The sequence below is a fragment of the Bicyclus anynana genome, chromosome 12 (assembly GCF_947172395.1).
Source record: "Bicyclus anynana chromosome 12, ilBicAnyn1.1, whole genome shotgun sequence".
NCBI classification, from domain to species: Eukaryota; Metazoa; Arthropoda; class Insecta; order Lepidoptera; family Nymphalidae; genus Bicyclus; species Bicyclus anynana.
The window spans coordinates 10,587,601-10,600,525 of record NC_069094.1 but is presented as its reverse complement, the minus strand read 5'-3'; the positions used below and the strand labels follow the sequence as shown (position 1 = coordinate 10,600,525).

General features: G+C 38.6%; 1 protein-coding gene across 3 annotated transcripts in view; it reads right to left on the bottom strand.

Moving 5' to 3' along the window:
- LOC112056914 (uncharacterized) overlaps positions 1 to 12,925 on the bottom strand; it is a 129,566-nt gene that overhangs the window by 70,837 nt on the left and 45,804 nt on the right. Inside the window, exon 1 of one of the 3 annotated variants that reach the window (XM_052884571.1) lies at positions 1,565 to 2,451. The exons of 1 other annotated variant lie outside the window; for it this stretch is intronic. In XM_052884571.1, the coding sequence (XP_052740531.1) occupies positions 1,565 to 2,111 (547 nt within the window). In that variant the 5' untranslated portion in view covers positions 2,112 to 2,451. Of the gene's footprint in view, positions 1 to 1,424; positions 2,452 to 12,925 lie in introns of those variants that run through there. One more of the 3 variants, XM_052884569.1, reaches the window with a different exon arrangement.

Sequence of the window (12,925 nt, the reverse complement as noted above, 5' to 3'; positions counted from 1 at the left end):
GGCGAGTTTTAAGTCTTTAAGTAATAATGTTTGAAAGCCACTCAGATATTAATGACAATAACCTTTAGCTTTAGGTATTTTCATAAACACGACACCACTGACTTCCCAACTCAGCATTGCTACTACAATTAATGGAAGTAAGAAAAGCCCAAGATTTTTATTTTCTTTTTTGGAGGGAAGAAAAAAACGAGATTTCTATTTTCATAGCCCATTCCGATTACTCAAACCCTGTACTCGGACTGGATCAACGTTGTACACAAAAAAAAATACCTTTAGATCACTAGGCATAGGTGTATAGAGGTGGGTGGGTGGGCTATGTCCATCCTAGAATTCTGGTATACCGATTTAAAATTCTATGATGGACGCCAAAATATACAAAGAAAAATCAATAAAATCAGTTCACCCGTGTCAGAGGCCAGCATCAACAAACATTGTAAACGAAATTTCTATATTGAGTGTCAACTCTGCTCAGCGACATGACAGGGGCCAGACCCACCCTAGGAATTAATTCTATGCACGCTATTGACGATCAATTATTCTCACGTTTCTGCAGCACCCACGACTTGACCGTGTATTGGTCACTGCGTGCATGACGGCTCGACTTATAAAACGTCTTCGTTGCCGTTTACGCTGCAGAAGCGTGAGAACAATTGACCGTCAATGGCTGACTCTAGATACGCCAATGTCCCTAGGTATTGAGATATTATTAGACAAAGTCTCAAACCAGGTTTGACTGTCTAAAGTTGAATGCAATAAATTCAAAATGTACTAAATGGTTTTTTTACAGTTTTCACTGGAGGTCGGAGTAATTTATGAAGAAGATAATAAATGTTCTTTATAAATTACTCTCACTTGTTGTCTTCAGATTTATGCGCCGAGTATTTAGACTGTCTTTTTCTGTGTTGTAATAGTATTATTTGTAATTCATTAATATTGTATTTCAATTAATTCACAATAACGCATTTTTTATCTAAGAAATTCCTACATAATTGTACACCTCGCAGAAAATAGTTGACTTTATGACTTTTTGTGTGGAATGCACAATTTATCTTCTAACGATTCTTTTCCTACCAAATTTCTCAGTAATTATACAATTATTTATGGATAAGATGGATAATAATGGTTACTGAGTGCTTGTTATGGTTTTATTATATTAACTTAATAAGTATATTTCTATATCTTAGATTTTAGTGTAAAACACGTACTTTTGAGTATTATAGTTACAAACACGTCACATCTAGTACATTCTAATCATGCAGAAGGGGGTTGCGAACGTGCGGCGATCTCTCGAGGAAGAGTGTCGTTTGTACTAATTGTGACAATACTATTTGTAAGAATGTTCGTGGTGTCTAAGAGAGAAGAGAAATGTCCGACGTTGGTAACAGAAATGTAAGAGAGGTATATCTACAAGAGTTGATATATACCGCAATGGTCGGCGGCGAGGAGCACCCGAGTGTCCATCGTCTGTTGCACGGAGACGTTCGCAGCCCCTGGAACTCGGGGTCGGACACAGTCGCATGCGAAGCGGGAAGGGCGACGGTGGGGCAACATGAACGGGGCTCACTGAGAGGATGGTGCGGCGGCACGGAGAACGTGTAGTACTTGGCTGTTTGGTTGTGGGCGCGGAGCACCGAGCTGTGCGTGAGCGTGACCACGACCACGAGCACCGACGCCAGCGCCAGCGCGAAGAACGACGCGGCCACGGCGGCGACCACGCGCCGGCGGCGGGCCTCCTTGCCGGCGTCCTCGAGCGGCGCCTCCGGCTCGGGCGCGGCCGCGGGCGGCGGCTCCGGCGACCTGCTCCTCACACTGGGCCCCCGGCTGTTGGGCAACTCCAAGGTGTGACGCCGCGAGCGCCGCGCGCGCTCACACTCCGCCGCCGAGGAGTGGTGGCGGCGCAGCCTGTGAGGAGCTCCTGGCGCTGCCCTGCATGACGCCGATCGCAGCGTGCGGACCGGCACTATTAAATCGTCACTGGCCACGCGCGGCACACGACCCGAGTGAACGGAGCGGAAGGAGTGATCCCGCGCAGATCCGCTCGCAAAAGCGAGATCGACGGAAGCGCGGGAAGAGTGTCTCGAGAAGCGTTCGCGATCCACGCGGACCGACATGTTGCGACTTTGCGAGCTTCGCGCGCGACGGCGGCCGCCCGAGTGACGCGAGCCCCCCCGCGTGGCACGCTCCGCCGCCGCTCCGTCGCCGTGCCGCCGGCGTGCCGTGCCGCGGCCGACGTGCCGCCGTGTTTACGTTTGTCCGCGCTAGCACAGCAAGCTCGTCGAATGCTTTCAAAACATTCTTTATGCGAAAACGTATTTCCACCTGACGCTGTCGATGTTGTACTTATTCTCCCAAACATGTGCAGAATTGGCACTTAACACTTAAACTTGATCAAAGACTTTCTCTGTTTACTCAGTCACTCGTTTTGCAGGATGTTGACTGAAAATTTCCTATAAAGTATTTACTATTTAAATAAATCGAACTGAAGTACAAATTGTTGGCGCTCAAATTCTTACGTAAGTACCTATTACGTACCTACCTATTTGGTACAATTCCTAAACCTATGAATGATAACCGAATCAACACAATACTTATACATTTATAATACCTGTCCCCATTACGTAGGACGGTGTGCAAAATAGAACACCGTTCTCTTTTGTTGTATCCACGTTGTCAAGTTAAATTGTCTCTCGTGCGGGAAACGAGACTGATAGTAGAGAAGTTGTTGCCACTCTCTATATCGACAGTCGACACTATTCAATGGACTGTATCGATATCACAAACATAGACCATGACAATCATAGCATACGACGATTTGCTGCATTTTTTTTCCTTTGTTCTAATTTAGAAAAAATAAAAAATATAACATTCAAACAATTTAAGTACTTGAAATAATACATTACTATTTCGTTCGTCTATTAGTTGGCCTATGTGTTCACGGGCTCCTCAATTCGAGTCTTGGGTGGATGACATAGGTACTGAGCATTTTTTCCATCCAAGGAATTTTCAGTAGATATGTAAATGCTCAGCCTAAGTTGTGAAGTTCATTAATCATCATGCTCTTTAAGGCAGATGTAACACCACTATTGTCCGGCCGCTCAGAGATTGCGTTTCTGACACCTGTCAATGTCACCTTTTAATATTTGATAATTAATTAATTGTTAATGATTTTAGCCAAAAAAAAAATACATCAACATTATCTTTCTCATTTGCATTGACATTGAAAGGTGTTAGAAACGCAATATCTGAGCGGCCGGACAATAGTGGTGTTACGTCATCAACCCATATTCGGCTCACTGCTGAGCTCGAGTCTCCTCTCAGAATGAGAGGGGTAAGGCCATTAATCCACCACGCTGGCCCAATGCGGATTGGAAGACTTCACACACGCAGAGAATTATGATAATTCTCTGGTATGCAGGTTTCCTCACGATGTTTTCCTTCACCGATTGAGACACGTGATATTTAATTTCTTAAAATGCACACAACTGAAAAGTTGAAGGTGCATGCCCCGGACCGGATTAGAACCCACACCCTCCGGAATCAGAGGCAGAGGTCATATCAACTGGGATATCACGGCTCAGGCTCAATAGTGGTGTTACAACGTGTGAAATAGCATGAGGGTGTAACACCATCGTGTAAGCCGTAAGTCACAGTTATTATCATTAACATCTGATAGGTCTTGTAAATGTAATAACTCGTAGCATGTTTTTGTAATTTAGAATTATCCAACTAATCCAACCAGATTTCAGTTCTTTCCAAAAAGTAATAAAATAGTTTAGTATAATTTTCCTTCTGATTCTTTAAGTTAATGGTAATAGGAGAATAATGAAAAAATCTAAATAATTCAAAGACAAAGAACAAAACCACAATCGTCAAGTTTAGAAGTCTGGTTGTCTGGTACAAATTCCTGGAATATAAGACTTGTTCAAATATGTTGTTGAATACTTAACAATATAAATAAGGCGCGAGGCATTTGTGAGAAGGGTGAAGGTACACCGTACAGCCTAAAATGCAAACACGAAGTACGTACAAGATTGAACTGAGGCATTTCAATAATGCCATTTTAAGAGCCTTAACAATTATGGTATGCCTGCTCTGCTGAACAATGTAACAAGTCTACCATTAAAAACCTTTTTTACGAACAAGCTTTTATTATTTGTTAATTTAAAGAACTAAAAAGTTAAAAACTGGTTGCCATCTGGTAGTACTCAATAAGACGAATCAAACGAGGCCAAACTCGATTGAGTTGCATCGTTTAATTAAGGAGTTCTTATAGCCACCTTCCAGCTCCATCATCAGACTCTAGTTACCATATAGTATTAAGGTATTTGTAAAGACGAATCCAATGAGTCCAAAGTCAGTGAGGTTGCGTCGTTGAATTACGGAGTTCCTATGGCCACCTTCCAGCTCCATCATCAGACCTTAGTTACCATATAGTATCAAAGTACTCGTCAAGACGAATCAAATGATTTCAAACTCGATGGGTTTGCGTCGTTTAATTGCTGAGTTCTTTTGGCCACCTTCTAGTTCCATCATCAGACTCTAGTTACCATATAGTATTAAAGTATTTGTAAAGACGAATCCAATGAATTCAAAGTCAGTGAGGTTGCGTCGTTTAATTACGGAGTTCCTATGCCCACCTTCCAGCTCCATCATCAGAGTCTAGCTACCATATAATATTAAAGTTTTTGTAAAGACGAATCCAATGAGTTCAAAGTCAGTCAGGTTGCGTCGTTTAATTACGGAGTTCCTATGGCCACCTTCTAGCCCCATCATCAGGTCAGCTCTTTGTCATAATTATATTTATACGTACACACAAAATTTCTGTCCAATTGGAAACCGGAAAGTGGATCAAATTTAACTTCCAAGATTTTATTACGTTATCGGTACAACGGGACAGCAGAAACTAAATAAAATAATATACTTGAAATATCGTTGACATAACTACCTGTTCGGTATGTAGCTTTGAGATCTCGAGAACTCGAGGTCATGGACTCGAGTCCTGTGTCGTGGATTTTTTTTAAGAATATTTGCCTTTTTACCTTCATACCTTTTTGAATCAAAATCAAAAATCATTTATTTCAAGTAGGCTCAGTTTACAAGCACTTTTGACACGTCAGTTGACTATTTGTAAAGATTCGTAATATGATTAATATTCCCATTGTCTTCCAACTAGTTGAAAAAGGCTGTGATTAGGAGTGGGTATGCCCACAAGCGTTAGCTTTTAGCGATGTCTGCTAGGCTATTCTGTATACGATATTTTTATAACTCGCAAGTGCGAGTTCCGAGTTCACCTCTATCTCTCTCTGTTTAACACGATACTATAGGATGAGAAAGATAGCGGTGAACTCGAAACTCGCAGGTAGTTATACAAAACATCGTTAGAGAATAGCCGTGCAGTTCTGTGGGTACGACAACATTAGTACGACTTTAGCGGGCGGTTATCGATGATGATTTCGGGCTCTTCACCACGGAGCTATTGAAATTAAAACAATATTTTTTGTCTGTCTGTCTTATTATTCCAGCTAATCTCTAAACCGATTTTAACAGAAATTTCACTGGAAGATAGCTGATATTATAAGGAGTAACGTCGGCTACGTTTTATTCCGAAATTCCAACATAAAATGGTATTTCCACGGGTAAAACTGCGTGGTGAATCTTGTACCTAATAAATGCTACGCAAAAAAGCCATTGAAATAGCATAAAATATTTAGTACTTCTATTAAAAAGTCATCAGGATGGACGGGTAAAACGTTTTCCGCTTGTCGAGATTCAGAATGAACAATCATAAAATAAAGTTTCAGAGAGGAAATTGAACATCTTCTACACGGCTGGGAAAATATTTAAAACGACATTTTCACCAATATATTGTCAACAAAATATTTACAGTAAATTTATTGACATTTCGTATCCGCCTCGTTTGTCCAGTGGTTAGATTGTGTGACTACGAATCATGAGTGCATGGGTTCGAGGTCAATGTCAAAATTCATTTATATATATATAATGCTAGCTTACGAGTAGCATGGGTTATGATAATAAAGGTCGAAAACGTTTACGAGGGATTGTGTTTTGTTTATTACCATTTTACAATATTTAAGCAGTTTGGATCGTGCCGCGTTGCAAGACCAACTCATGATTAAGGGCCCCGTAAGGGTTCGAAATTAGTCAGGAGTCTGTTTTATAAGGAGAGGGCTCTGTAGTTGGCCATCAAAAAAAGTGTCATGATGACGATATTGAAATCGATCTTAAATAAATTCAGTAATAAAAAAAATTGTATGACACGCTAAAATGGCAAAATATGTCGTGACTAGAAAGTAATTTAACATCTATAAGGCTATGTTTGAGCAAATAAATTTAATTTGTGTAAATGATTAAGAAAAATCGATTACACACTCGCATGTATCCCGTGGAAAGAATCGCATTAAATATTCATAAGCTCAACATTTGGCTTATAAATAAAGCCCTCGAGAAAGTTATATAAAAGCAAGCAAGGCAAATAGATTATTGCTGTTTAGTAGTTAGACTTTTGCTGTAGTTTTTAACCGACTTTAAAAAAGGAGGAGGTTCTCATATGCGTATGTTTTTTTTAAATTTTTGTTACTTCATAAGATTATAAGATAAATTTCTAAACCAATTTTGAAAAGTCTTTTTTTGTTTAAAAAGCATATCTATGCCACTCTTATTTTAGAAATAAATTTCATTTTTTAAAAATAAATGTCGATTTTTGCTTATACTAATACTATATTTTATTTAAGCGTAGGTGCCTACTATATTTTTTATAGCTAAATCTAAAAAATACTATATTTTTCTCAAAAAATGTTGGCAACCCTACCCTCAACTGTCCACCATCACACTTTATATATCTCTGCCAGTTGTGTAATCGTACCTTGTAAGACTGGATTCGATTACCTTAACACCCAGAAAAAAAAATCCTGTTCCCGAGAGATAGGACCAAACAAAAGCTAGTTCTAAATGAAATACGGATTTGCTTTTCTTCAAACATTTTAATCAATATGGTCTTATCAATCCAATTCGTCCTTAATCCCCAAGTTGTAGATCCAATAAATATTTATTATAGGACGTATGCATAGGTACTTTATGCGGTAACTGAAGTAGTTAGGGTATTTTAAAGGGATAACATTTAATTTTGTATTTTTATGGAATAGGCTTCGAAATTACTTCTTTCAGCAATCAAAATCAAAAGCTGTATTTCCATGGGACTACTACACGGATGCAACCATGGGGTGTCTGCTAATTGACAATAAAGTATTGTACCTACTAAGTTCAAGCTTAGTTTTATTGTAGCCACACATTCTTCCAAAACTTCACGACCATCATTTCGTTCAGCAAATATAAAATACTAGCGGACGCTCGCGACTTTGTCCGCGTGGAATTCAGTTTTTCACGATTCCCGCGGGAACCATGGATTTTACCGGGATGAAAAGTAGCCTATATGTTAATCAAGAATAAAATCTATTTCCATTCCAAATTTCAGCCAAATCGCTTTTTGTAGCCGCAGCGTAAAAGAGGAACAAACATACTTACACACATACACATTTTCACACTATCACACTTACACACAAACTTTCGCCTTTATAATATTAGTGTGATAATAATAACAACTAAAAATTACAAAGAAAATGAAATGAAAACATGAAAATAAACTATTCCATTTTATATAATTCATTCGCATACCGATAAAAAGTAATTGAATACCGCTCTATTCGTGTAGTTCAGCAAATAAAAAAGCGACGCGGTAGAGGGCGTTGGAGATTTTTCAACAACCACTGTTAACACGGTGACACTTATTGAGATCGGGGTCATGAATAATGCATTTTCCACGTCCAGTCATCCTTTGTAGTGGATAGATACTTGTGTATACATCGGCCTGGGCGACGCAAAGTTTGTGCTGCCGAGACAAACTGGATGCTCTGTTCACTTGATTGTAAAGTTGTGTTTCGGCCTAAGGCCCTTGAAATTGACAAATAATAGGAGTTATGTGCAGAGTTTCGATGTTTGCGGTTGTGGTCGGATTGTTGTTAGATACCTACTATAACTCGTTGAATTTTACGTCGATATATTGGAAATATTTCCTGAAATTGTCTACCGAATACACAGATTAAGAATAATAGGTAGATGGAGCGCACGGAACATGACGGTGTCGTAGCCGCTCCAAATACAAAATTCAAAAACTAATACATTCTCGAGTCAGTACGACATGAAGCGTCGCATAAGTAACTTTCAATATTATTCTAGAAAAATGGAGTCTTATGTTTTTAAATATTTTAAAAACTGTTCACAAAAACTAAAGAAATAAGATGGAGTATTTTTTTATTGGCAGGTAATTAGTGATTATTATATTCATTTACGTAATATTTGTCACTGGTAAATTTTGAAATACAAATTATGAAAAAAGTTTGTGCTTATATGCGGATGTCCAGACGCGTGACGTTTGTTTTTTTATGGGTTACACTGCCTTCACCACGCTGCTTGTTGTTGTTGGAAATTAGAAATTTCCTACAATGATTGTTGATATTGATATTCACACATTATGATGAAAATCCAATAAGTCAATCGGAAAATATCTTGTGTTTTTTTAAAACTATTTCTTTGTTTTTTCTTCTTATGTTGTTATGTGCAAATATGTATAAGTAAAATAAATAAATATTAGCACTATATTATTATTTATAGATATAAAGTCGTTTTCCTGGTGTCTATTTATGAATGTCGGGGGATTTACAAAAGTGTAACTTGACTGATTTTATTCAATTCTAATACTCGTACATCGCTATATATGGTTTTCAGATTAATCATAAAATTTCATGTATGAAATGTGTCGCTCACGACAGTAGTACTGGCGGCTCGACAATCCGATAATGATAATGGACTGGGCATATACAACTCACGAGATATAACAGCGGACAACACGCCATGTCGTATATATACCCCTGCATTCTGTAAAGTTACAGCGATGTGACATCGCTTATTTCCATGGTGACAACGTCGTTAGTGACATTTATTTTTGGCATCCCATCGACATAAAGTTGAAATTCTAATAAAATTTATTATAGGCGAATTACATCGACGATTATAAAATAGCGGAATCACACCCATGATAATGGTGTATGCGATCTAAGGATTAACCTCTAAAGTAAACAAAAATTTAATCAGATTTTTTTTAAATGTTGGCTTTTAATGATGTCTCTCATTTATTAAATAAGACCATGTCTTATTTAATAAATGAGAGAAATGAATGAGAAGAAAGAGTTATTGCAACTAAGATATCGCATTGGAACATTGTAGAGTCAACACCTTCTGAGAATGCTTGGGTTTCGGGGTGAAACTTGCGGAGAAGATTTTCTGCATGGCATTTGGCGTTGTCGCATGGATTCGGCAGTTTTTCTGGATAATAGCAAAATAAATCAACAACTCACTATCAAATTATGAGATACTTGTTTTTTAATTGTTATTTCTTTAACTTTTGGCCTTGTCTGAGACAACTCACGCGTTAACTTACTACAATGTGTTTTATTGAATGTAAATATCATCATCATCATCATCATTTCAGCCGATGGACGTCCACTGCAGGCCTTTTGTAGGGACTTCCAAACACCACGATTCTGAGGCGCCTGCATCTAGTGAATCCTTGCGACTCGCTTGATGTTGTCAGTCCACCTGGGTCGACCAACACTGCGCTTTGTAGTGCGAGGTCACCATTCCAGGTCCCCTGTGTGATTCTGAGTCTTATGAGGCCCATAGTTAGCGACCATAGTCTCGGAACCATAGGTTATCACTGGCAACACGCACTGTTCGAAGATTTTTGTCTTCAGGCACAGAGGATGAGTAAGTATCATCATCATCATCATCATATCAGCCGATGGACATCCACTGCAGAACACAGGCCATTTGTTTGTTCCAAACATCACGATACTGAGCCACCTGCATCCAGCGAACCCCTGCGACTCGCTTGATGTCGTCAGTTCCTGATGAAGGGTCTACCAACACTGTCTGGGTCTTTGTAGTACGGGGTCGCCATTTCAGCACCTTGGGACCTCAACGTCCATCGGCTTTTCGAACTATGTGCCCTGCCCATTGCCACTTCAGCTTCGCGTCTCGTTGAGCTATGTCGGTGACTTTGGTTCTTCTGCGGATCTCCTCATTTCTGATTCGATCACGCAGATACTCCGAGCATAGCTTGCATGAATGAATATGTGGAGTAGGAATTCCAAGTTTTCTATAAAGCACTCTAAGTACAAATCGATACAAAGGTCCTAAAAGTTTTCCGTCAAACTCGTGAGTACTAAATATTGAGATAGGGGGGATGAATAATGCATTATTTCTGCCGGTCCATCGCTTCCCGACAAATTCACTATACACATGTATCAAATTTGCTTTCACGAGTATGTAGATGCCCGTGTGAGCCACACTAACAAAGTACGCCTACTATTGCTACAGAAATGCAAGTGTATCATGTTTTGAGTTTCAGTACTAGTAAGTCGTGATAGCCCAGTGGATATGACCTTTGCCTCCGTTTCCGGAAGATGTGGGTTCGAATCCGGTCCAACTTTTCAGTTGTATGCATTTTAAGAAATTAAATTTCACGCGTCTCAAACGGTGAAGGAAAACATCGTGAGGAAACCTGCATACCAGAGAATTTCTTAATTCTCTGCGTGTGTGAAGTCTGCCAATCCGCATTGGGCCAGCGTGGTGGACTATTGGCCTAACCCCTCTCATTCTGAGAGGAGACTCGAGCTCAGCAGTGAGCCGTATATGGGTTGATAACGACGACGACGACGACTAGTAAAACAAATGACACTCATTGTATCCTAATCAAGCGGATAGCAGTAGTTTATGAAGTACCAAAGTTATGAAGTACTAAATTTATAAGTCTATAATGTATGTACTTAACAGAGAAAAAAATATGTATGTATGTAATAGTATAAAGGCGAAAGTAAATTTGAATAGTTGTTACTCTTTCACGCAAAGTCTGATTGGATTCGGTTGGAATATGGAATGAATAATGATGGAGATAGATTAGATTTTATCACGAAAATCCATGATTCCCGCGGGATTTGTGACTGAATTTTCCGTGGACGAAGTCGCAAGTCTTTTAGTACTAAAATAAAATGAAGCCTTCAATGTATTGCTGAAATTTGGAAACTTTTTCAACGAAGTGTGAGATGTACGGGTAACTAGAAGCAACGCCTTTTACACCGGAGGCGCTTACTAACAAGGTGATATTTGAAATTCAATCCCTTTGAAGATTCCTTGAAACATAGGACGTCGAAAGTTTTTATGAGAACGGTGTTAAACCTTAAAACTTTAACCTTTTATTAATACTTTAGAAGTAATTACAATGTCTCTTATTACCTTAGAAATTTGCTGTTAGAATATACGTAATAAAAGTAGGTACTTGAATACACCATACTTGAAAAGAGTGTTATTCACAGATTGTTAAGATGACAATAATTGTATCTGAGGATACTTTATCTTATCAATCTTAAAGAACAACAATGGAACAACATAAAATGGATAGATTTTAAAATAAAAAAAGCTTATATTATTCTCACTTCACTCAGACTAATTATTTAAAGATCAGTATCGCACCCAAATTCACGAACAAAAATATCTGTAATTTTTTGGGGAAAACGAGCTTAGATAAATCATATAATAAGCTAGTATTTATTGTCCGTTTTTTACACCATTAAACTAAACAAAAAAATTTAAGGAGCTCTTTAACCGACAGACACGATTACAACTATAAAAATCGATTCTAAAGAGACAGTTGTTACAATTAAAGTAGGTATATGATCGTTGATCATATACCTACTTTGACAGAAAAGTAGCTAGGCAGGTCCATACGTAAGTAGTCGGAGTTTGGACATTATTATCTATATTTTATCATCCTTTTAAACCGCATTGGAGCTGCTTGGTAGTCTAAGTTCCCCTATCTCCTATCCCCTATCTGGAGTGACTCCAGTGGAGACCAGCACCATATGAACCGACGTACAACAGACAACCTTTAGTGACCAAGTGCGGAAACGGCCCAGGAAAGAAGAAGAAAAAGATCCCCTATCCATAAAGAGGGAGATTTTTAGTGTACTTACAGTTACAATAGAATATGTACCTACGCATAAAATAATATAAAAAAGCTCTTACAAAAAAGAAGGGATCATCAAGCCAAGTTACAAATGAAGCAAGACCGAATAAAATCCGAAGATTCTTGTACATCAGAAGATTTATCCGGACAGTGAATAACAAAATAATGTCTGTGCAAATAAGAAATCGCTCGTTCGGCTGCCATGAAATGTTTGAGGGGGAAAAGTTTCCACTTCATGTCACAACGGGTTCATATTTGAAATCTTGACGTTGTTTATATTAGGGTGTATTTCGGTATTGACGCTCGATCGGTTTCTAGGTGATCGAAATCTGAATAGCTACGCAGTACACACATCTGTCGATCGAACGAATGAACTAATAAATAATAGCGATACAATGAATGGAATAGAATAGAAGCAGAAACTTTACGCATTTTTTATATTTTATTCAATACTAGTGGACGCCCGCGACTTCGTCCGCGTGGAATTCAGTTTTTACAAATCCCGCGCGAACTATGGATTTTTCCGGGATGAAAAGTAGCCTATGTGTTAATCCAGAATAAAATCTATATCCATTTCAAATTTCAGCCATTTCGCTTCAGTAGCCGCAACGTAAAGGAGAAAAAAACATACACACACTCACACGAACTTTCAACTTTTTTAATATTAGTGTGATGTGTTAATCCAGAGTAAAATCTATTTCCATTTCAAATTTCAGCCAAATCGCTTTAGTAGCTGCAGCGTAAAAGAGGAACAAACATACTTACACACTTACACATTTACACACGAACTTTCGCCTTTATAATATTTTTGTGATAGTGTGATGTTAG